General features: G+C 38.6%; 1 protein-coding gene across 1 annotated transcript in view; it reads right to left on the bottom strand.

The window, feature by feature from the left end:
• Positions 1–27251, bottom strand: part of DIAPH2 (diaphanous related formin 2) — a 474990-nt gene that overhangs the window by 88666 nt on the left and 359073 nt on the right. The window contains exons 25-26 of the mRNA XM_053473147.1: positions 15526–15690; positions 2178–2313 (exon numbers count right to left, since the gene is read on the bottom strand). Coding sequence (XP_053329122.1) covers positions 2178–2313; positions 15526–15690 — 301 coding nt within the window. The remainder of the gene's footprint in view (positions 1–2177; positions 2314–15525; positions 15691–27251) is intronic.

Genomic DNA, 27251 nt, shown 5'->3' with positions numbered 1-27251 from the left:
CTCATAATCTATCCTGATATAAACCCACCTTCAGTGAATAGACCCCTTTCAGATAATGTGCAAACTAAGCAGCCAATCAGAGAGCAGAAGAGAGGTATATGATGGTAAATATTAGAAGTTTCAGAATGTTCTAAGTAGGTTAATGAGACAATATGTTTTTAGGCGAGAGATCCATTCCAATTCATAAATAATTGGTTATTCTGTAAACGTACTGGAAAGCAGCCAGCTATTTGCCCAAAACACTATTTTTATGTCTTCTTTGACGTCTGAAACTAGCGGTTTTTATTTTTGTAAGCACTAGTGGCACGCTGATTTAAAATCGGGCACTTCGTTAGTGATGATAACCTGTGCTGAATCCCGTTAGATCGTTGTAACTCGGCGATTCCAAAGGAGTGAAATGTAAATGACCCTGAACTTTTTCTAACGCACGAGTGCCATCGCCGTCTCTTCGCTGGATACCATTTGTCTTTTTCTCCATTCTGATAGTGACTCTCTATGGGATTCCGGCATCTCTTATTCTCTTTCTGCATCCGGCACTTGGCTCTGGGTTTGTGTGATGTTACGATGAGCTGGGTCTGTGCATGAATGTATCATGAGAAGCTTAAGGCAGAGATTTCCAGAAGCCACGGTCTTTTTAAAGTCCTAACTTATTTAAAAAAAATGTTTCTTTATGTTCAGAAGCAGCCCCCCCCCTTAAAAACATTGATCCTACTGCTAGACTCTTAATGAGAACATAAGTATGTAACACGTTTTGCCTATTCCATGATTTACAGGAAATATCGGCTACTTGCACCAGAAATTCCACTTTTTTTTAAAGTTAAAATATGTCTATTCTCAACCCTTAATAACACAGTTCAGTTTTCAGTATGAGAGGCTGCAAGGGCAGTGCATACTCTGTATACAGCTCTGGGGTTATTACTGTATACAGCTCTGGGGTTATTACTGTATACAGCGCTGGGGGTTATTACTTTATACAGAGTTGGGGGGTTGTTACTGTATACAGCTCTGGGGTTATATTACTGTATACAGCGCTGGGGGGTTATATTACTGAATACAGCACTGGGGGTTATTACTGTATACAGCACTGGGGGTTATATTACTGTATACAGCTCTGGGGGTTATATCACTGTATACAGCACTGGGGGGTTATATTACTGAATACAGCACTGGGGGTTATTACTGTATACAGCGCTGGGTGTTATATTACTGTATAAACTGCTGGGGGTTACTGCTTTATACAGAGTTGGGGGGTTATTACTGTATACAGCGCTGGGGGTTATTACTGTATATTTTTTTCCATTGGACTTCCACTTTAATGCAGCATATACTTAACATTAGAGCCTGTAACTTGTATTATCATATTCAGTTTTACTTTAAGAACAACAGCAATTACATTAATCAGCTATTACTGCGTGAAGCCCGGTTACAATCACAGCGAGCTACGAGACGAGCTCCATCTGTACCCAGGTACTGCGGAAATGGGTCAGGGAACGTGCGCTGGTTAAAAAGAACAAACTGACGTCTCACTTTGAGCATTGTTATATATTTTATGATTGCAAAGGATTAGCGCAGGCACACCGCAGAATGGCAATGCTCACAGGAGGAGGGCAGTAAACTGCAGAATACAGTAATCTCTTGTTCAATCTAATTCTTCCCTGTGCCATCTCGTCCCCTGCATCTTCTGCCAAACATACCGAAGAAAACGCACTCTGTAAATGAGTCTTAAAGAAATGCCTAAATCTTGCATTGTGCACGGAGCCATTTAGACCTCATATACACACACGCACACATATGCACACTAACAAGAAATTCATTCTGCTTAATGTAAAGACTCAAACCTTAATCAGTGCTTGGCCCTGTATTAGATCAAGGATAACTTGAGAGCTAATGATACAGAATGACACCAACAGAGAATGGGTATAGGGGGAGAAACAAACAAGAGAATGAGTCCAATATGTTCTAATGATAGCATGTTCTAACATGTAGCATATGAGAGTTATAAAGCAATTAGGATACAATATAATGAATTCACGTCTTGGGGGACAGCCTTCAAAGAGAGGACACAGAAGCGAGTATGTGGTTGGTTTACATACCATGAAATCTGCATAAGTTAATAGAATGAGACTCCCATCTTTGAAGAACGTATACCAACAACCCCTTCTCTCCTTTGCTCCTACCTTTATTGATATCAATGAGCTGTTTCTTCTTCTGCTGCCGCTCCATTTTTTCCCGTTCGGCTTTTTCTTTTGCTATCTTTGCCCGTTTCATCTTCTCTTCCATCTCCCGTCTCTTGTTGTTTTCTTTGACGGCCTCCTGCATTTAGAAAACAAGAATTAGAAATCCGGACAGCGATGGGGGGGGGGGTCGGCAGAATGCGAAGAAGACGAATCCCTGTACTCGGCGGTAGCGGATCCGGCTGTCTACAGCACGGAGTGTAGATTGTCTCACGGAGCCAGAGAGCTTCGATTTATTTTCTCACAACAGCCTACTCTCTTTTGCGAGAGATACAAAACATTTGGTGGAAAGTAGGCGCGGAGCAGCTATAGTTAGAAGTGCCGAAGTTTTGGGAAAAACATTTGTTGTGTACGTTCGAGATACAATATGGCTTCTGCTTTCACACTCCTTGAAGTATATGAAAAGCAAGTTTTGACAGCTGCTTTAATGTTATCAATGTTTCAATAAGGAGCCAGTCTGAAAACATTTCACTAGGATTTAAACAAAAAGATTCCATGGCAACTAGGCCCGGGATTCCATAGAATCAAATCTTTCTAATTTGGTTTCTTAAGAAAAAGTTGTGGAATTATTCATTAAATGTTCAATTTGTAAAAACACTCATCATACATTTTAACAGTTATTACGTATTATATACCCCAAATCTTCTCCTCGCCGTGCTTCCTCTATGCCCAAAGACTTGGAAACAAATAAAATTAATTAAATTTTAATTACGAGCCATATCGATTTATTATGTCATTTCCTGAGGAGTTCTCCTAATATCCGTTTTTTCCATCAAACATTTTTTATTATGGAATTATCTTATTAAGAAAAATATTTATATGAGATATTATCTTTTATTTCCCTAAGAAATAATATTGGGAATAAAAAAACAGATTATAGCAAATTATTGATAGATTCTTTTTAAGCGACTCAAATGATTTAGTTGACATTTTGAATGACTGTTATCACATAATCACCACTAAAAGAGTTTAAAAGAATATATTTTGTCACTGTTCACATATACTTAGAAGTGAAAAGCAGAACACTGTGACAGGACAAATTAAGTCCTCTGACTACAACGTGATGATTTTTTTTTTCTCAGTTTCGAGAAAATTTTCCATTTGTTAAACTCCTAATGAAAAAATCCATCAGTGTTCTTGTTAAAGTGTCAAAGAAAAAGAAAAATGTCAGGATTTGTCAATTAAGCGTCTGCCACACAAAGTTATTAGTATCCATGGAATCCAAAGCTCACCATAACCTAAAGAATTATGCGTGCTACCCACGGGCTAAAATTAAAGTTTGAAATTTTAGCGATGGTGATATTAAAAGCTATGTTTTTGGGGTAATGTTAAATTATTTTGATTCAAGGTCATGTATTTTGGGTCATGACTTAAAATTCACTAATAGGACATACAGCAATTCTTTTAGGTAATACAGAATACATTTTATCGACCCGTACAAAGTCCCTCTGAAGGTCCTTAAAAGGTTATGCTTCTGCCGAAGCCTCATAAGAACCTACATATGCAAAATGCAACTTATCCGATCCATGTGCTTATGGTTAAATATGTTAAGGCGCATGCCGTGCTGGCCACCTTTCTTGATAAATGGCCAATAGTGGCGAATATATATATATATTTTTTTTTTATTTTTTATTATTTTTATTTGTTTTTTTTTTGTTTTTTTTTATAAAAAAAAAGATTAGATTAGATAGGTCTCTGAAATAGGGAGTGAAGAACATTATTGTGAATGTATGTCTTGTTTCATGCAAACATAATGAGACTTGGGTCCCAAGGATGCTTGGAAAGCATTAATACCAAAAAATACAATAATTAAATGCAGAGTTTTTTGATTACATATTTATAAGACTATACCACTGTTTTGGGATTATATTCATTTAAATTATTTTATTTAAAACTAAAAGGTATTTTTATTTTTTATTTTAAAGGACCAATCTACATATACATTAGCGGAAGGCTGTAACGCACCTGTACTAGAAAGTAGCGATATATACATAGCGGAGGACTTTGTCCTACCTTTCTGAAGTGCAGGAATACATCTTAAGATTCATTTCCCACGGTGCGCATTAATTAGCGAGTGAGTTCAATGGACAAAAAATGTCACTTGCAAAAAAATAATGTATGTAAATGTTAGGACTAAAGGAATCACTCTGCATTTCAATGCCGTTACCAATGTGTCTTCGGCGGTTTCGGAATCCCTCCCGCGAGACCAGTGATATACAATAAAGGTGACTTTAGTTACCTTCTATTGCTTTCGGCAAATATAAAAAGACGGCGGCTGAAGAACGGCGGAAGTTTGAATGTATATAATTCATCGCTACCATAAACAAAAGGGAAAAATGCAAATGCGACCATTAAAAGAGAAAAATAAAGTGACGCGGGCTACGGGGCCGTCAGTATTAGCCGGGGCCGTAGATATAATGCACTTGGTGTCGGTAACGGGCGTGCGCGCCTGTAGGATATGGATATAGGGTTTTTTACATTGTTTAAAAAAAGAGGCAAAATTGGGTCTTTTCTCAAATTATTACTTTTTATTCTCGCCATACAGGATTTTCGTCCGTGGTACAGATAATGTCAAGGACAGAGGGACGGTTTGTGGTGCAGTAAAATAATAAAAAATGATGTGGAATCAAACATTTTTTTACCGTGTAAGAAACAATTCTTAGAAATGTAGATAGAAATATCAGATGACGTTTATATTTTTTATATTTTGGTGCATAAGGCGGGAAATCTGCCCCCTTTCAGGCTCTAATAGTGTTATACATAGTTGGTATTTGGCAACTATGCCTGCGCATTAGGGCTAGAGCCATTTCTTTTTGGGACTTATTCACTAAAGAGGGGCTGGAAGCTGGCAATTAGACCATTCCAACGTCATTGGCGGTTCCCAATCAATAACAACATAAAAGTATTTCTAGAATTGGGAACTTTTGCCCTTTTTCAAGTTATATTTTTGCAGGTCATATTAATAAACTCTTCCATTGCCGTTGGGGGTAAGCTTCTCCTTGCAGCGCCACGGGGGTACAATTCTTTCCCCTCAGGCACACAGAAAGCTAATAAGGACATAGGTTAGAATTAATCGAATTGGGGGAAGCTGTTTGGAATTCTAATTTGGATTCCGGAATACATTGAACATAAATTAATGAACGGAATACCAAACGGGAGGTTTATAAGGAAAACCTCTGTGGATTTCGTCCAAAGCTCAGCCTCCCGTGCCATGTTTTTCTCCAAACTCTGCTAAATGGTAATCATATTGCTGGAGGTGAGCGGTGCGCTTCCATTTTATACGTTATCATTTATTTATATTTTGCTCCAGTGCCTTATTGCACGCTGGATTTTTCTATGTGCTAAGAGACCAATTAGTTATCTGCAGGGACGCCGACTGAGATAGCGCAAAAAACTGACCAGGCGGATGTGACAGATTCATGAAATACTGTATTTTGGGCTAAGGAAAAGTTGGCGCGTTGGGTTAACCACTTCACTGCCGCGTCATATAAAAATATACAACAGTACCTATTATAATTATAATAAATATAATGTATAGGATGTGCTGCTGATTAAAATGATCATCATGATAATGAAACGATATGATCATGTTGCCCCCCATGTGTATTACATTGTGAACTGTCAAACATGCTTTTTTTACCCTCTTTAACCGAATTGTCATAGTTATGGGGTTTTTGCTCCGTATTAAAACTATTCCTGAATATGCGGCTAGTGAAAAGGACATGAAGAAGGAACATGGTAATGGCTAAAGCATTATATTATTATATTTTATTATTGTTTATTATCTTTGATTTATAAAACACCAGCATTTTCTGAAGCATTGTAAAAGACGGGTACAGCAAGTATAAGCAGGGCTGGACTGGGGGGGAGCGTACCGGCCCTTTAAGGCCAGTGGTTGGTAAATGAAATACATGCGCCTGCTGCCTGGAAAACACGTCATCGTGTTAATAGCAACAATGGTAAGGGGCTCAAGCCATCTGCCACCAGCCTGCCGGGCATGTGCCCGATTTGCCACATGGCCAGTGTGCCCCTGAGTCCAAAAATAACCCCTCCCCCAATAATTCCATCTTTTAAAGGGACAGTTTCTCAACAATTATTTAAATAATTGTTTTTTTTTTCATAAAATGCCAAAGAGTGTATTAAGACATTAAGGTACGCAAGAGGTCACCAAAAATCCCAGCCATCAAAAAACAAGCCCCTTATTGGCTGTTGATGCAAATATATATATATATATATCTACAGGGCCGGCCGAAGACTTAACGCCGCCTGGGGCGAAGTTTAAAACGACGCCCCCCCCCCCCGACGCCAGGGGGGGGCGAAGTTTAAAACGCCTCCCCCGCTATTATCTACGATTCCCCCCCCGGTACTTACCTTTAAACAGTCCTGCGGCGAGTCTCCCTGCTCTGCCACGGTGCCGGCTTGTAATGCTGAGCGCCGGAAATTGACGTCACTTCCGGCGCTCTGCATTACAAGCCGGCACCGGGACCGAACAGGGAGACTCGCCGCAGAGGAGAGAGAGAGGGGCGCCGAGCGGGTAAGCGAAAACCAATCGGTGCCCCTCTCTCTCTCTCTCCTCCGCTTCAAAAAAGAAAAAAAAAAAAAAAAAAGCGCTTGGGGCCGGCCCTGTATATCTATATATATATATATATATATATAGATATATAGATACATATATCTCTCTTTACCTCTTTATATATCTCTCTTTACCTCTTTATTTTAAAACCGTAAAATGAATTATAGTTTCTCTTTAGCAGTGAAAAACACACCGTGACACATGTGCCTATTGTACAGCGTATGTCACTTGTTATAGTAAATGCAGAAACGGTCCTTCGGGTCATTAACATCCAAATTGCCCCTGGTGATTGACAATAGAATTTTTCCCCATGCTGGGTCTATCCCACGAGCCGGGGACGCCGGTGACACCTGTACACCGTTCAGGCCATTTCTCTTCTAATTGCTTCTTAAAGTGGCCTTCATGTATCAGGAAAAACAGCGTTAAAAAAACACCTTTCAAAGTCAATGCATGTTTCACAAGACAAATTTAGCTGTCATGCTTTCAGTCGCTGAGCTTTGTTATTGCGGTTACTGCCACCGGAAGAAAGTCCGCACGCCGACGGAACACGAAACGCGTCTGGGTGCCGGACGGAATATTTCTGATCCGGCTGTAACCTCTTGTTTAGAGAACCCTCTGGCAGTAAATGAATCATTCAACCATAAAACAGTAACGAGCGGTGTCAGCCAATCTCTCCTTTCTCAGTGCATTTTAGATTGTAACTCCTATATCAGGAATGATAGAAAATATGTATATACATTTGTGCCAGGGGTGGAAATCTTGTATTCGCAGCTTTTAACATAACCAAATTCATTTTTATTTTTCCCCCCAGAAACTGCCTATAGCATAATTCCCAAATGCCCCTTTTCAGGAGAAACAGTCCCTCTTTGTCCTTAGATTTTCTAGATGCTCAGCCTATCTAACTATGTAACCATGTAACTTTATTTCTAGATTGTAAGCTCTTTTGAGCAGGGGCTTCCTTACCTTGGATCTCTGTAATTGAAACTTGTTATGCTATACACTATTCCTTATGTCCTGTTTACCCATCATACAGCGCTGCGGAATATGATGGCGCTATATAATCAATAACTAATAACAGTAAGTACAATGTATTCTAAATAATGAGCTTAATCACATAAATAGTTAATGGATCGTAATAGAGCGCTAGAACCCCCAGCCTCTGTGTTCTGCAGCAATACCAGAGTGTGATGTAAAATAAAGGGTTGTTAATGCGCAAGGCATTTTAAGCGGTTATTGTGAGAGAGCACATGCGCTAGTGCGTGATCAAAAAATAGGAAAAAGTGCCTTTTTAACACGGATATTAATATACTATTTTAATTCTTTTTATTTTTTTTAGGATGTTTTGTTCTTGGAGTGCATTTCCTGAATGAATAAACAGATTTTGCGAACCCGGATTCATCAGCGCCGTGAATAAAATGACACTCACTCAGATGCAGAAAACCAGCAGCGAGGTCTTATGTGCCATCCATCTATACTGCGGTCGGAGGAAGGCTCTTACAACTCTCTTTAGCATTTTATTGATCAATAATACATTAATGTCATCAAAAGCTTGAACAGTCTTCAAACAGATTGGCCGGAGATTAATTTATATGTAATCGTATGTCCAATAACAGTAAATAGCATAAGCGGTCTGATTACATTAATCTAATGCATTGCCTGGAAATGTGCTTTGCCAGAGTTTTTGGCTCCTTGACGTCTCCGGGGAACACAGCGCAGGAAAAAAATGTCTCCGTTGATGAATTTGCCTACACAGGACGTGTGGTCACGTATGACCAGCAGAACCACAGACTTAGGATACATCGACTGTCTTAAAATCAAATTGAGCTAATAAAAGTAAAATGAGGACATGGCCCATCAAATCTACACGCAGAGGTTTTGACCGCGAGAGTAGCCATGGGATTTGAGAATGGCTCCGGTTCTTCTCCGAAGCACTGGTCTGTGGGCTCATTCAGAATGTATCCTCAATAAGAGGTCATAGTCTAAAGCAAGAGGGTCAGCAAGAGGGTCAGAGGCTTAGATGTAATGGAAGGAAGTTTTACTTTACTGAAAGGGTGGTAAATAAACGGAACAGCCTCCGATCAAAAGTGGTCGAGGCTAATACAGTGAGGGATGTTATACATGCATGGGATAGGCACATGGCTCCCATAGACAAGACCAAGGACTGAATAAGGTTTGAGTCTTCACACCAAGAAAAATGGGCAGACTAGATGGGCCAAATGGGTCGTATGTGCCATCAAATTCTATGTTTCTATGAAACATTCACATTCTTATATCTTTAGGTCTGAGGCTTCTAGTGATGATGGACAACCCCTTATGCTATTAATTTCCATGAATGTGTCCAATCCCAGCCTTGAACTGTAATGAAGTAGCTTGATTCAACTCAACTCAACCCCCAGGGCCATCTTTAATATTGGCTCTATCTCTTCCTGTCTATGTGTGACATGGTGGCCACGAGGCCACAAGAGACATAGAAGAACCGAGAGAACTTGAGCATCCCCAACCACATTGAGAAGTTGTCTGGACAATATAGACCTGCATAGGGGACTATCTTTTGCTCTCTTTTTGTACTGATCATAGACCAACTTTTTTTCCTCAATTTAACCCCTAAAATCAGGAGTGCAGCTTATAATCATCAATATAATACAGGAAAAATGTCTGGCAGATCCCTTAGGCTTTGGGTGGAGGTTTCGCCAGACGTTAAAAATATTGTCTGCCGTTTAGAAAGCAGTCACTTCCATTTAGTCTTAAACTGAGAAATACTGGCTTTGTTACAGAAACCTGTTTGTTTAAACAAAATTTTTACTTCAGGTCTTTATCTCCACATCTAAGCAGGCGATGAAAGGGAATCCCTGCTTTTTGGAATGCACATTGGTGTCCGTTTTGCATGAATATTGATAAATTAACATTTAGAGCATGAATTTTTAGAATTAATTAAAAAAAGAAGATCCTTATTTGGAGCAAAAACATTAGCACGTTTTTTGCTCAGTATTGATAACGGGTTAGTCCGCTACTTTTTTTTTATTTGCTTCCTACAATGCGACATAAAATTTGGCACCGAATAATATATTTTCACACATATTTTTATGCAATTTATTAGTACTACTAGAAAATAAAAATACACAAACTTCTTAATCCTTTTTTTTCTGGCAGACCTGAACCTGCTTATTGAGAGTTATATGGTAGAGGGTCACAAAGTGGCGGGCTTCTCTACCCATCCGTGCCCACCAATCATGTGGCCATGCAAGGGGCTCACTTCCCAAAAACGTTAAGCTTATTTACTACATCTGTCCAATTTTTGCTCTATTCAAACCACACCTTCCAACAGTCCCAATTATCATAAGAAAGTCTCAATTTTCTGGAAATATCCAGTTGGGGAGATCCTCTGATCTTCTGTGAGCAGCCCAGGGAGCAGTAAAGCCGATGGAGGTCTGTGCGCCTCTTAATACCCCTACCGATTTTTACACCTTCAATATTCGGGGTATGTTCAAGATATGTGCACATAAAGAATGTAGCTGTACTACATGTATTTTTTTTTTTTTTTTTAATTTTGTAAAATAAAAATATTTGTAATGTAAAATTATTTTAAAAAATATTAGTTCTTAAAAAAAATTACCTTGGTTAGTGAAAAACGGCCACACAAAGGCGTGAGTACAGATAGCGACTGGCGTGAAGTGTGAAAAGAGGCTACAGAAACCTATTGAATGGTCTCATCATTAGGAGCGTACCATCCCTTACGAAAAAATTACTGCAGTTTTTCTGAAGTAATACTGCAGTTTTTTGGGCATGAAAAAACTGCAATACTGCCCTTTTACTGCAGTATTACTGCACATTTACTGCAGTTTTACTGCATTTGTACTTCACTGTACTGCAGTTTTACTGCAGTTATTTTTGTACGGAAGTACAAATGCAATAAAGCTTTAGTATATTGAAGTACAACTGTAGGTTTGCAATATAAAAAAAAAAGTGCAGTAAATGTGCAGTAATACTGCAGTACAGTGAAGTACAAATGCAGTAAAACTGCAATAAATGTGCAGTAATACTGCAGTAAAAGTGCAGTATTGCAGTTTTTTCATGTCCAAAAAACTGCAGTATTACTTCAGAAAAACTGCAGTAATTTTTTGTAAGGGATGGTTGCTATGGCAATAAGATAACATTTCAAACTTTGCACCGGAATCCTTTCATATTCATGGCCCACCGACAGTCCAGCTGTTACATTTTAATATATCCCCATTAGACACCGTTTTTCCTGAAATGTCGTCTTTTTATCACATTGTGTAATAATTTATTTAAGCGCAGGAATAGTTGATTTTTTATATATTTTTTTTTTTATTTACCAGTTTGTGATAAATACTAAAAATGATGAAAATCAGAGTTAAACGGTAACTACCGGCAGCGCAGGAAAGACAGATTGTTTTTATTTATTTATAAATGATGTCAAACAGCAGCGTGAAACGCGTGTGGGCCTGGGGAAGATGAAAGCATTCATCTGATCAATTCAATTTACAACCTGCATTCATTGAAATGCAATTAAAAGACTACAGCATCGGCGGATGGAATTAGATTAATTAATGCCCTATCCAATCGTGTACATCGGTATTCCAAGCCACATAAATTATCGTTACGTTCCTCTACGCTGAAGCGCAATGTTTTATTTTTAGTGTCGCTAAGCCATTCGCTATACAGTGTCGCATACCTAACAAGTCTCCTGAATAAGGAAGGTCAGTCCCTCTTTGAGACCCTAATTCCTATGTCTATTTTTCTTCTCCTGGTGTCTTTTTTTTTTTTTTTTTTTTTTTTTTTTTTTAGGAGCTCAGAATGTTCGGCGGCCATAAATGTATCACAAGGTCAAACAGTTACAATAATATTTGTAGAAACAGTAAAATATGCAAAAATAAATTAAATTATCTAAATAAAATGTCCATAAATAATTCAAAGGGTCAGATAGGCACGTCTCTAAACAGACCCTCTGGAACAAGTGTCCTTGATGGTTTGAAATGTTACCTTATATTCTGCCATGAAGGAACTGAGGGACATCAGGGAGGAAACAGGCATTTCAGTCCCAAAGAGGGACTGCTTCTTCGAATAAGGGATATTTGGGAGGTATGAAAATCCCTGTTGAGGAAGAAACAGCCCTGAAGGTTGCAAATGCACGCCGACCAAGGTGTCTACCAAGGTTACTTGTTACACGATCTGGGGTTAAAATAGTGATTTTTTATTATTCTACATAAAAGAAGTAAACTCCTGGACAACATCCTTTTCAGACTGAGTTAAGAGGACGACGGTGTCTTGTGTGTCTGGGAAAATATTGAGGGCTCATTTAGAAGCACCTCGCAGCAAACTGATACATCTGTGTGATTATTTTCTACCTAATTAGCAATCTGCACAGTGCAACCTTATGGGTATTTAGCGGGTTTCCAGCGAGATTCGCGCGTTTGTTTTACGCAGGTTGTTTCTCGCTTGTTGGAAACTAACTGTGATCTTCGTCTCTGAGCACCTGCACAGAAATCAGCTCATACGGATAATTCCTGCGCCTGTCCCTTTAACAACGACGGATCGCTCGCCGCAGACCGCTGCCGGGATGGAGGTTCCAAGATTAACCCGTTAATAGCCAGTCTTCTCTTCCATTCTAGGGGCTCGCTACATGTTTTACAAAAATGCTCCTTACAATAGCTCTTATGGAAACGCTTCAGCAATAAATAAAAATATATACTCCAAATGAAGCCACCTGTATTCAAGCAGGAATTTCATCTGTATTGTACCAACTGAGAAATGGAGTTAAATCAGGGCATTATATGAAAGAGTCAGCTGCAGAAGGCATGAGAATCCGTCCCTTCATCTTGCGGTTGGGGTAAAAACATAGAAACTTGAAGACAAGTTAAAACTTACCAGAATACACTGAAAAGAACAGTTTATAGCCAAGCGTTTTAAAAATAATACATGTTGAGGAAAGGTAACAGCCACAAGGCTGTTGCTATGTTCTCTAATGCAAGTGATCTGATCGTAAGAATAATCATTAGGCTTTTGAGCGACGTTGATTGTTTTGGATTTTTTCTGTAAAAAGGGGTTATCACTTACGAAGTCACCCAGAAACCCACTGGAGGAAATGTCATCTTTCTGGAGATCAAACGCACACATTGTGAAATTATTGTTTTCAAAGGTTCGTTTGTGTTTAGACATTTGATCTCCATCTAATGGTTTCATTAGCCCTTTGTCTAGATATAAAGCAGCTGCTTGGTTTTGATCACTTGCCCAGTATTGACCAATGCCCCACGCTGATCCTGCACATTGAAGATAGAGCTGCCCCAACGTTAAGATAAGGTGACCAATTTTAACAAAATTTGCCAATTTCGTCATTTCATACTAATCTTCGAAAAGGAGGAGGGACACTGAACGGAAAGAATGAAAATGAAGCAGCACGTAATTTTAATTAGTCGCCCTCATTCATTCTCTCATGCTCTTTCACACTCTCATTCACTCTCACTCTCTGTAGGTAGGTATGTTGCAGAAGTTCAGTCTGTATTGTGTGAGGGTCATTTAAGGGTCATTATTACTATAATGCACTCATTAATTTTGTCACATGAATTAAACCACTGCCACTGGAGCTGCTTGATGGGGCTATGCACTGTGTGGTGATGCTGTGTGGAGGTGACGCCCTGAGATGGAGTGGCGATTTACTCAGTGCAGGGTACAGATATTGTTGACTTGACCCTGAGATGAACTGGTAGAAATATTGTTGACCCAGCCCTGAGATGGAGCAGTCATTGACTTAGCACTAGGTAGAGATATTGTTGACCCAGCCCTGGAGTAGAGTGGTCGTTGACTCAGCTCCAGGTAGAGGGTCTGTTGGCCCAGCCTTGAGATAGAGTGGTCGTTGACACAGCACTGGGTAAAGTGATTATTGGCCTGGCCCTAAAATGGAGTGGTCGTTGACTCAACTCTGGGTAGAAGGTCTGTTGGCCCAGCCCTGAGATGGAGTGGCTGTTCAGCCCCTTAGAGATGGTAGTTATAGGCTAAACTGATAAAGAAACCTAACATAAGCCTTTACTTGGAACTAAAAGTCCAGTTTGTCCTCTTCTTCCAGGAAAGGCGAAAAAATAAAACAATGAAATCACTGGTCAGTGTTTTAAAGCAGAATAGTAAATCCTCCTCTCTGCACTGCCAGCATTTCAGTATAAGCACCTGGAAAGTGTAAAAGTTCCCTTTTACTATAAATTCCCCGTATATGTCCTATAAGATAGTTTCATGGCTGGAGGCTGTGTAAGTAAAACAGAAATGATTAGCAGTTTTGCCAGACAGTCCTGGTAGCTGCATTTTCTATTCTCCCTAACATTCTATAAATATGAAACCTTATTGCTCTGACGGTGTTTTATCCTTGAGCAATGACGACACGGATAGCTCCATAAAACTACGGCTCTTAACTATGTGGTTCGGTGATATAGAGGTTTAAGAAACCGTACCCGGCCGAAACGTAGTAACCGTCTGAAGCATGATAAAAAATGTAATCTTTGAGCAAAACATAAAATCTACAGGATCCTTTGAAGTTCGTCATTACTCACGGGTGACTTTGCAGTACACTATTTTATTTTTTTAATGAAAATTACTGCATTTGTGTGATAGGAAAATAATGAAATAAAACAGGTGTGGGGTGCAAAAAATGCAAAAAAACCCCAAAATTATTGTGGCAAGGTATTTTTTAGTACCCTGGGTAAACTATATTATTGCCTGTTACCCCTCCTGCATCCATATAGATAGCAACCTCATGGTGGTGCCAGCTCAATGTTCTAGGTAGCCACTTAATTTGTCTCTATTGTAAGATTTGTTATTTTTTATTCACTTGTTTGAGATTTTCTGCTAAAGATCATGCCTCGTATTACCTTATTTTATCACTTTTCTGGTTTCTCTCTTTTTTCCTGTTCATCATATTAATGTTTGTTTGCCGCATCAGCTACTAAAGGCAACAGCTGAAAGTTCCATATCTATTTCAAGAACAATAGCTGTCAGTTCTTAGCCATCAGACTACCTGCCGCTGCCTTTCGCATGGAGCAAAACATGAAATCAATTGAATCAATAGATATACAGACAAAAGAAATGTTTCGGCTGCAAACTTAATGCTTGGATAAATATTTGAACATAAGAACAACTGAATGAATGCATGGATGAATGAATGGGAAGGGGCTTTAGTAATAAAGAAGTCCTAAAGATATTTAGGAAAGCTCTTCCATTTATATGGGTAAAAACACGAGGGCAATATGCATTTAGCCATCAATAGACCCCAATGAACTGGACATCCGAGGCCTGTAGGAGATGACAACACCATGGAACAAAGTATTGTATACATTCCAGTTTCATGAATACAAAGTAAAATGAGTGATTTTCCATGTTTGTAACCAAGCCGTCTATAATGGGCTCAAGAAGCACAAATTTATTCTGCAAATTTGATATCTATGGTATGGATTTCACGAAACTGCATGCCATATAATAATTCCTACCTAAGATTCTTGAATGTTCTTGGTGTTTGCATAGACGCCTATACTTTGCACATAGACTCATACAATTAAGAATGTTTAAGAAATGATGTCATTTTAACCTACTTTGTCATCACTGGCTTCATTTTACTGGAACTTTGAGCCGTTCCAATGAAATATTTCTTGAACACTTTGCTCCTCTTAAATTCTAATTAGCAGGAAAAATAACGAATTGAAAAATATGATAACTCACCAAGAAGAGAGTACGGAAACTGCTCAGATCTCCGAAGAACTCCTCCACGCTCACAGCTTTAGGATCGAAGGTGAAGTAGTCTCCTAAATTGTCGTAAAGCTTGTTCATGTTGTTGTGCATATTCGAAAGCTTTTCATATTGCTCCCGGGCACCCTTTGCAAAGGTGTAAGTAGCTGTTAAGGAAAACCTCTTCAAGATAGAACATCTATACAACCAAAGTGCTATGCGTCTTGTTCTAGGTAAACAATTGGAAGATGTTTTCTAGACTAAATGCAGTGCAAGGATTGTCTAGTCCGTTCTTAACACTTTATGTATACAAACGATCCTATAAAGTGCTCAAAAACCATACAGAATGTAAAATAAAGAGGATGGTTGATTTTCTTTCTGTTGTCTGGTTTCTAAAGTGGTGGTGTAGTGTGTTGGAGAGGACCAAGCTCAACATATTAATAAGGTGGCACCACAGATGTGCAACAAGCACAGAAAAAGCAGTGAACAAAACAATGGACATCTTAAAAATAGTATGATAACCCAATTTAGAATAAGAAGGACTACAAGCGCTGTAATGTAATGGAAAATGTGTAGAAAACTGAGATATATAAGGACATATTAGCTCACAGACACATGTTCCTAATGATCTCTTTTTCTATTGGTGTCAAGACCAGCAGATGTGATTTTCAGTTTTTGAACGATCTGTGGTCACGATGGCTGTTGTGTCCCGATTTATGATGTCACACACTGGACTCCCTAGTCATTTTGGTTGGAAATTACATATTGGAAGCCTAATATGAGGCATGGAAGGCACAGATCTCTCGGCCCACTAGATCAATAACAATGACAAGGGATTGGCCACTTTCTCTCTAGAAAGTTGCAGAATTCAAGAGCAAGGTAAAGAAGCCAGTTTGAACCCATACAATGTCTTACCATAGGATCAGCGCAGACCCAACTCATGAGAGACGTACCTTTGGGTCAACTCCTATGTTTTAATGCAAGCAAGGATAAGTACGAGGGGGCATCGGTGGCACATCGTTGGGCTGGTCCTACATAGGATACTCCACTACTTAGATCCATATCTGCACTGTTACATAATAGCATATATGTTGAACAAACCTAAGATTATTCAATACTCAACCAAGAAATAAACAAAATATCCATTTTTAGACATAACAAAACTACTTATTTCTAGGTAACAATCCCATTGCGCGTATTATTAATTTTGAAAACTTCCTTGGCATACCGAACATATTTCTACAATTTAAACATGTTTTCTTGCACATGGCATGCAAATTATAGAATAATCTAATACACCAGATGGCATTCCCTTTTTTTATTTTCCTTATATGGAAGTTTATGATTTCAGTCAAGATTTTGCATACAGAAAAGTTTTCACGAAGATTCTTTCTGTACTTAAAAAAAGAGATAAGAAGACATCAAGGTTAATAAGGGTGTTACGTTTTATTAGTAAAAAAAAATTATATGTTAAATAATTCCTACAATGGCATCTTCCCAGTGAAAACTGTACTCCAAAAGACACACAATAGAGCCTCTTTTTTTTATTGATGTCACCCTTTCCACTCCTTCCCCTTTATGAATTTATTTGACTCCCTGACTATACCGCAATGACCTCCTTTTTTAAAAAAAAAAAAAATGGCGTTTTAGAAAAATACTCACACTAGGCAATCTCATGATGTTCATACATCATGAATTGTTGGTGAATTTGTTGTGTTGGTGAATTTAAACTATACTGGAATGGAGAAAACACAATATCCGGTTATCCCCGGGAGCATATGTACTCTTATATACTCTTGGATCTTCCAACCTGAATGGCTCTATGTCTCGGAGTCCCATAACCTCCCATTTTTTTCTCTACCTAAAAGATTTTGATGTCATCAAGAGATGTCAGCAGTTGATCATCTTCAAACTGTAAATACCAATAAAGATGAAAGTTCAGTGATGGGGGAAGGGCTGGCCAGAGCCGGAATTGTTCATAGCTGGCTCCAGGAGGGCTCATGGTTGGCACTACCCGCTCACCATAACTGGAGAGCCACCTCGTGGTGCTTAGCTTCATTGATTTGTTAGGTGAACACCTGGATGCTGTAATACACTGACCGCCATTTATTTTACAGTTTCGCAAGCCTTTGATCCACCAACTGGCCTGTGATCCCCAAACTACACAAGAAGGAGCAGCAATACAAGACAGTGCCCCAAAATCATGACTGCACCCAGTGAAATCTGGGACACTTGGGATATATTGATTTGACACAAGTAACAAGTATCCATATAAATAAAAAAAGGATGGATTACTTACAAAAGAATACGTGCAAACACCCGAAATGGGTACATATCCGAGTTCCAGAAGCCATACCATCAAGTTCTCTTTACAGTTGACTTACAAAAACATACAGAAAAATACGCCTTGCCTAGGGATGCATAGTATGTAAATTCAAGCCAACAGATTTGCAACATTGCCTGCCTAGCTTCAAGTCACTGCGAGAAAGCATAGTCCAAATAACAATAAAATGCCCGGATCGCAAGTAGGGCATAACCAATTGATATTCAATTTGCATACGTGGAAGCAGAATGCGAAAGCAACGTCTATGCTAATGCACCGAAATAGTCAAATTCTACAGTGCCTCGTAGGCTTTTGTATAGTGCTGAAAAGGTTCGATGACTTTACAGCTCGTACAATTAATGTTGCGGAAAGAATAATTAATCATGGCAAATGTCTAATAAAATTGACGTCTGAAACTCTCGCGAAAGCCCTTCTTCTCAAATTAGGAGATGAAAAGGCAAAAAGGATACGTATGAATATTGATGAATAACAAGGTTGCATCTTAAAGGTCTTGTGTTCCTTTCCTACATGCATAATATAGACTTTATCCTAACCTCATGAAAAATATTACAGCAAAGATGTTCTTATTAATCAGCTTAGCAGGTTTCAAAAGCTTCCAGCTCTTTTCTTTTTTTATGACACTAATCTTTATAATATTCCTGATCCCAGGAGCTTGATAAATCAGACTTTAAGGACTAAAATGATCTTGTCATTATCTACTTAATGTATGTTTTATGAACATCTTCTTCGTACTTAAATGCACTTTTCTACTTTTGTCTACTTGTATCCAGTCATTACGCAGAAGTCAAGAGCCAAGCTGCTGACAGCTGATGAGGACCACAGGCATGTCATGTTTGATCTTTCGGGCCTCAATGTCCTCTTTGAGATCACTTATAGCGTCAAACATGGACCAGCAGGTGGGATTCACTTAAAAGGAACAGCTAACCGTAATCTCAGTTCAGACTATAGCCTATCATAAAATGGAAAACTGTCCTGTATACCAATAAAAAAATGCTTGCCCAAGGCTTGTGTTGTAGAAATTATGGTTATGGTTGTCATTTTGGGAGACTGGAAAGAATATTAGCACTGAATGGAGGGAAGATAAGTAGTCAGAGAAACTATGTTTCAGGAATTGTGTAGACATTCAAGCAAATAGGGACACGATCAAAGAGAGGAGGAGGGTTATTAGGAGAAGAAAGGTCGAGCTGATGTCAGTTTACCAAGGGAGGTGGTGTAAAGTGGAAAAATAAGAGGTCATAGAACTAAGCCATCAGGCACGCCAAGTGAGAGAGGAAAAGTTACTGGAGAAAGAAAACCATGAAAGTCTGATCAGTGCCGTAGGGTGGGAACCAGGAGAGTGCAGTCCAACAGAGACCAACGATGTGATGGATCTGAAACAAAGAGTAGTGACCTTAAATAAATGAGTGGTCTCAGTAGAGTGCCATGCAGAATCCAGAATGTTAGTCAGGTAAATACAAGCCATTGTTCTAATAAAACCATCCTTCATCCCAATTAGATTAGGATACCAACTTCAAAATACTAAACTCAACCCAAATCATGGGCACCTATGTTCGTATTGGGCATTTCTTCTTGTCGTGTTACTTTCTTTTATCTGCCTTTCTATATAATACACCAAAACAAGTGGATGACTATAACTCATCAGTGCATAGTATAATAAAATATAGTTTTTTGCTTTAATATCAGTAAAAAGGTATGATCAGGCTAAAGCGACTTAGAAACGAAACATTCCATATTTTTTTTTCAGCATTTCCTTACATCGGAGCGTTCTGTACAGTACAGAGATAGCAGAGCAACATCATAGCACACACTGAGCCATTTTGGTGACTTTGTTGAGAACGTATAATCAGCCGTGCCATATTGATCTTACCATATGGCTGCAAACTAATAGCTGAAACACAGTGATTCTCTTACATATGTCTCGTGTAATTAAGCCAGTGATGTCGAGATAAAAGCGTGTTGGCTGGTTGTGGCGTGTCCATTATTAGTCATTCGTGCTGAATTTACTTGACTTTCAATTCAGCCCATTTATTATGCACATTAATTCAGTGTGGAGGTAACAAGAGATGACATTTGTCTAGCTTTGTTTCCGTCGGCAGGAAGCTTGTCTTTCAATCCCAGGCTGCATGAAGTACAAACTGCTTATCAAGGTGAATATACAGTATGCTCTGCTAGCGACTTATAATTTGTTGCTTTTTTAAATAAGATTTTTTTTCCAAACTGGTTTCGATTTATTTTGTCAGACGAAGAACACATTTTTCAGATTTGATATACTGAACCGTCAGACAGGGGGCTCTCTGAGGGTCTTGTGCTGCCTTCAACTTACCAGAAACCCATAACATGAAATCCTGGCACCCAACACATGCTATGAAATGGTAGAGAAGAATAAACAAAAACCCACCAAAATTACAGAAGTACAAGCGTTCCGTGACTTTGACTCCATCACAAAACAGACAACGTTTCGACCTTTCTAGGTCTTTCACAAGAAGGGTTGAAACCTATACGCCAATCAACCAACAACGGCACCTCATCGAATCCAAGACGTGATACCTTTTCCCTATGAATAAAAAGCTAGACACGCTGACCATTACCATTAGACAATGTATCCCTATTCGGACCAAATTACTGTCCTTTCTTTGAATCGTATTAGAACTTCTGCTTTCAAACAGTGCAATTCTTCACAATTTCCCACCGCTCGTTCCTTCATTAGGTCTATTCCCCCCCATTAACAGTTTCACATTCAATTAAGCCCTGTCTTCTTTCCATAGTGGTATCTATTCTTCAACCTCTACAAATATACATTACGTTCACAAATATTCAGCTCTACAAAAAGACCTCATCATAAAAGCTAAGAAAAAACGCAACTCGGGGTATAACATCGAGCTGGTGGAATTTCAGAAGATGGTGTCCCATGACTCTAAAACGCATGAATAAAGTAATGGACGGTAACGCAGAAGAGTGCGAGCTCCGTGTTCTCGCAATTCGCAAAAAACTAAAAACAAATCAGTTTGATCTTTCAGTCGACTTGCAGAATGAGCAGCAAGTGAGTAGAGGCAGAAAGGCTTCTAACAATCTGAATGCTTCACATTCTACTCAAAGAACCAAAAGAGACATTTCTGACAGTCCGTCCAGCTTTTAAGAAGCGTTCTGATTCTTATTCACAGAGGGCTGTAGTTGCGTCGAGCGATTCCGCGCATGGGATTTCAGACTTTTAAGGCTCTAGCCAGCACTTGTTGCTTTTCGTTTTCATCATTTCATATTTCAAATTGTTTTTTAATGCCTGTGATGTCAGTTTCAAAAAAGCGTTGATTTATTTTTGTGCGACCTGCGAAATCGCACCTTCACATAAATATTTTAAGACTCAAACACGACGACGAGCGATTTATTGCAGATCCGACAGAAAAAAAAACGCTTGCAGGAAGGAGCCACAGAAAATAAAGCAAATATTTTTGTCTTTAAATACAAAGCGATTAGCCGATACGTGAAATCGCACGGGACTTGGCACAAGAGTATTTCCCATCTAGTCTGCCCATTTTTCCTGATGTAGACCTTAATCAATCCTTGGCCTTAGGTTCAGGATAGCCATATGGCTATCCCATGCAGGTTCTAAATTCCACTTCTACTGGGAGGCTGTTCCACTTATCTACCACTCTCTCTCAGCAATGTAAACGTCCTTACATATAGTCTTTGGCCCTCTAGTTTTAGGTTATATCTGCTTGGTAAAATGGTAACTCTTAGAAAAGTAGTGTAGGACCATTCATATTCATTGTGTGCTGTGAATAGTGTGTAATCGTTAAAGCCCTACATGGGATCCATATGGAATCTTTTTTTTTGTAGGATTTTATTGAAAAATAAAAGAACCTCCTTACCCCGTGCCAATGCTTACCCTGGGCTAAAACGACTAGAATAAAACAACACATCGGAGAAGAAATAGTGACAGAGGAACTTGGGTCCCAAAGAGGAGTAGTAATTATGCGTGTATTACAGATATACTGCATGTAACTTACATGTATAGCACAAAAACTCCCCGCAGACCTTGTTTTCTCTGTGTAATTATTGTTCTTATTTCCCACGCTATGTATTTGTATTCAATTAGATCGCTAAATTAGAATTTCCTCAGTTGAGTGAATTATACTATTTCTAGTTGGATTTGGAATCCCCCGTGTGCTCACACATTTGTTATATTAATATAGCATTATCATGTAAATCCACGCTCTGTTCATTGCCTTACACTCTACTTAAGTTCCATAGATAACAAGAAAGACAAATTAAAACACGAGGATGCCTTCAAATTTAAATATCCGAACATATTTTAATTTATAATAAAAAAAAATTGTTGGCTCTTGAATAAAATATGTCATTATTTTTCAGTGGCCCAAAAATGACTTCCAATTTGCCATACCATCTAATTTCCAAGAGACTTGCAAAGAGGAGTTATGAAATGATCTTTAATACTATGTTTTAAGTCAATTCTGAAAAATGTATGCATCAAAAAATGAGTATAGGAATTTTATCACAGTTTAGTATTGACCATGTAGAACTTTACATTATTTTTTTTCCCTTTCCTGTATTGATAAAATATTTACAAAACTTGTAACTTGTAATATTGGCTTATTTTTATATTTTTTATGTATTTTTACAGTCTGATGAGGAAGCTATAACTATGCTAAGGCAAAAAGGAGTAGTAGAACATATTTTAATAATATATATGGATAATAATAAAAATATATTTAAATATTAATATTAAAATATTCGTATATTTATGTAAAATAAGATTATATTTTAGTTTAAGATTTTGGAAGATGTAATATATTATAGCATCCACCGGTTATTAATAAAAAACAGCACTGGAAGCTTGGATTCGTGTTGCACGATACCAAATAATATAATAGCTTTGTTTAAATAAGTTGTAATAAAAATAATAATGTAGGAAAAATAAATTAGCACATTAAATACCTATGGATCTAAGTGATTTACTCAGAGGAATGAAAAGAGTCTTCGGGCTTGTTAGTGAGAGTAACAAATAATTTGATAGTAAACTGCTGTGATCACAATCATTTATGCAAAATATGTATTTATGGAAGTGCCACGGGGTCCGGCGTTTCTATGCAATGCAATGCGTACAATCTCCAAATTAATACCACTCAACAATAACATCTGTTTTTACTGATGAAAAAAAAGTTATGTAAATGGCTGATTTTACACAAAGGCAATCTCCTAACATTATGTCTAACTGTAAAGATATAAGAAAACAGCCAGTGCCAAAAAAATAGTTGTTTTATTACACCTCGATCATACGGTGGTCTAGTAATCCACGAGAGCTTCTTAGGCATATATATATACATGGTGATCCGTTTATATTCACAATAAAGAACAAATGTATTTTCCAATCAACACCTTAAATGTTACTTAATGAGTGATGGTGTCATGAAGAATAAAGTATCCTGGGCAACTTATTAGCACTTATTAACTTTACGCATAGACAAAACAGAAAGATTAGCCAAACCGAGAATGGAAATTGCTTAAGTGGCCTGCCTTCTGTTGAATCCCAGATGGGGAAGGTCTCAAATTCTTTCTTACATGTGTCATTTGGAAAGCATTGGGATTGGGTTGCACCAATTTACTTCATCAGTTATGAATAACACGTACTGTGGGGTTTCACGTGAACCTGCAATAAGATCACCACACATGTGAGAGCTCTTCAGGATTAACCTGGAGTCTCCTAGTGAGGCTTTGTTTCTCCAAGGCTCCAGGTCAGTGTCTTCTATCTCCAGGTATTTGGCCACCCCCGTCATGCAGCTAGCCCCAACTCCCCACAAAGCCATTCTTCCATATGTAGGAGAGTTCTGGGTAGCCTACTCTGGGATGTTACCAGGTATGCAGATTAGTGGACAATCCAGATGAACCCTGAAGCCACAGTAAAGGATTTAGAGTTTACCCCCCAGCAGAGTGAAGGAAGATACTAACTAGGATTCATACACTGGGTTTGATTTTCAGCTCACTTCCTAATAACAGTTATTCTATCAATTTTATTACAGGTACATCCAGTCCCTATATCCCTTGTGTTGTCAGTTTGATTGATGTGACTTACTGGCCAATCAGCTAACAACCAAAAGATTAAATACCGTATGCAGTGTCTATCACATCACGGATCTCTTAAACAATCAATGTACTTAAAAAAATTATATTTATGTATACATATGTAATTGTATCTATCTATCCATCTATCTATCTATCTATCTATCTATCTATCTATCCACCTTTTAATGTTAAATAATAGTACTTAATACAAAAAAACATGCGCATATGTGGGAGTCACTTTCTGACCCAATAAAGAGATTTAAAAAATGTGTATTTTTTCGTTTAGGCTCAAGAGCTGCGATATGTGTGATTTTGTTACAATTCTCTTTGTTATGTAGAGAAACATTTGGCAAAGTTCCACGAACAATTTTCAAAGGCGTGACCTTTAGGAGTCAGCAATTCTAAGACAGTGTTTATAACACGTAACTACTTCACCGAAACTGCGTTCTATTCTTCCTTTTTTTATTTATTTAATCTCTCTTTCATAAAGCAAAAGTCCTTTCAGGTGCAGATCCAATTCTGTATTCACACTTTTTTTTTTTCAAGAACGTATCTAATTAAAACCGAACCGAGTGAAGTTGCCCTTGAGGGCATATAGGGAGAAAGGAATCACAACATGGTCTAGCATTATGTGCGATTGAGAGAGATCAAAGTCAGCATTATGTAGAAGCTGAAAGAACGTGTGTGGCTTTAGCGATTCTTAAAGCCAAATTGGAGAGATCACTAACTGTACTTTAAATATAGATAGGCCCTCCGTGTACCCATACATTCACAACGCTATAGCACGCAAAAGTCTCAAATAAAATGTATTCAAGTGTATAAACCAATGCTAATTTTCTCTATAACCTCTTAAAGATATTGGTGTATTGGCCCAAGCGAGGATGGAGTCATTAGTTGAAGATGATACCTTATTGGGGTAACTTTATGGCCTTCAGAGGTCTTTTTCTTCTTTAAGAAACTCATGAGGTCCTAAAGCTTTTGGGACTTATCTTTTTTATGGTGGCGCGATATAAAGGCATCACATTCAGCCATAACATAGTGATATAACCTATGGTTTAATGCATTTCACAAGGAATCACCAGTTTATAAAACTCAATGGATTGAATTGCCAGGACTGGACGCAGACCTGGCCCAACTATCTGGCAAAACGGGCAATGGTGCCACACACAAACCTTACTGGCCCTCGGGCAACACACAGCCACTGGCTGCAAGACTAAACAAGTGTAGCATGTGGCTGAAGGTCTCCAGCCAGTGGCGCCATCCATGTATGTAATTTAGCTGCCATTGCCGTCAAACGGCAGGTCCAGTTTTCACCCCCAGCCCAGTCCTGACATGATGAAGTGTTAGAAAAGCAGGTTTCTTGGGGTGTTGGAGGAAGGTTAATGAAAACTATTCTTGTATGTGGGGAGATGTATGTTTCAGTTCTCTAACTTTCTCAAACCCTACATTCTATAGTTCCGTAAACGAAATAATTGTCTATGTATTCTGTAGATATATGTGAGTAGCCACCTTGACCTCCTACGTGGTTATTCCTCCACATCGACTTCTCCTCACTGTTGTTAGTTTGCTGATGTCCTTTTGACTGAATGAGTTATGGGTTTTGTGCTCTGACAGCAGCAGCGACATCGACTTAAAGATTCATTTTTACAATGTTTTAGGCTGAAAGCTATTACCGTTGGTCCTTTCTGTTTTTTTACATTCACGGCGGTGATTTTCATGTATCCTAACCTAATCCACGTCTTCTCCTATTTTATTAGCGAAGAATAATCTTCCGAAGCATGTTTTATTTTGCTGATACCGGTATACTTTACCGCTAACACATTCCCAGCAAGTTGCAGGATATTATGAATCACGCCGGTTAACATATATATTGTGAAGCTTGAGACTGGCTACGGAATAAATGACACATATCTCATTTCACTATATAATCTGGGCACGGAGGCGCTTTCTGACGTTCTACAGTAACAGGAGAAGCATCTTACGAGCGCTGTTAACAAGCGCAATGAATGATAATTAAAGAGATTGGATTCAAAAACTTGCAGGCGAGTCATGAGATCGATACGAAGATTTATGGACACCTCGTGTTAACTAAACACACACGCGAGAAACACGAATAACATTATTTAGGACCAGAATATTTTTACTTCTTAAGCAGGTATGGGCTTGCATCTTCTGACCCTGGGGTATGTAAAGCCAACTGCCAAATGCATGCATAATAACTAACACAGACACGTAGAATTCATGGCAGATAAGAACCTATTTGGCCCATCTAGTCTGCCCATTTTCCTGCTGTAAAGACCTTAATACATCATTGATCTCATCTTAGATTCAGAATAGCTTTGTGTATAAATGTATAAATTCCATCACTATATTACCCTCCAACACTGCTGGGAAGCTGTTCCATTTATCCACCACTATCTCAGTAAAGTAAAAAGAAAACACGTGAAGAAAGCAGGTAACACACTTACAGACTAACACACACCTACTATAACACACACACTCACTAACACAGACACTGACACACACGTACTATAACACACACACTCACTAACACAGACACTGACAAACACGTACTATAACACACACACTCACTAACACAGACACTAACACACACATGTACTATAACACACACACTCACTAACACGGACACTGACACACACGTACTATAACACACACACTCACTAACACAGACACTGACAAACACGTACTATAACACACACACTCACTAACACAGACACTAACACACACATGTACTATAACACACACACTCACTAACACGGACACTGACACACACGTACTATAACACACACACTCATTAACACAGACACTGACACACACGTACTATAACACACACACTCACTAACACAGACACTAACACACACATGTACTATAACACACACACTCACTAACACAGACACTGACACACACATACTATAACACACACACTCACTAACACAGACACTAACACACACATGTACTATAACACACACACTCACTAACACAGACACTGACACACACGTACTATAAACACACACACTCACTAACACAGACACTAACACACACATGTACTATAACACACACACTCACTAACACAGACACTGACACACACGTACTATAAACACACACACTCACTAACACAGACACTAACACACACATGTACTATAACACACACACTCACTAACACAGATTGTTGTTGGTTAGCAGCCCACTGGCCATTTGCCCGGTGAGCCAGATGGCCAGTCGAGGCGTGCCCCTGTGTATGGACACCTTTAGTGTACAGAATTTGCTTTTTTAAAAT

The sequence above is a fragment of the Spea bombifrons genome, chromosome 8 (genome assembly GCF_027358695.1).
Source record: "Spea bombifrons isolate aSpeBom1 chromosome 8, aSpeBom1.2.pri, whole genome shotgun sequence".
Classification (NCBI taxonomy): Eukaryota; Metazoa; Chordata; class Amphibia; order Anura; family Pelobatidae; genus Spea; species Spea bombifrons.
The sequence above is the reverse complement of the archived record's forward strand: the minus strand, read 5'-3'. Positions and strand labels throughout refer to the sequence as shown.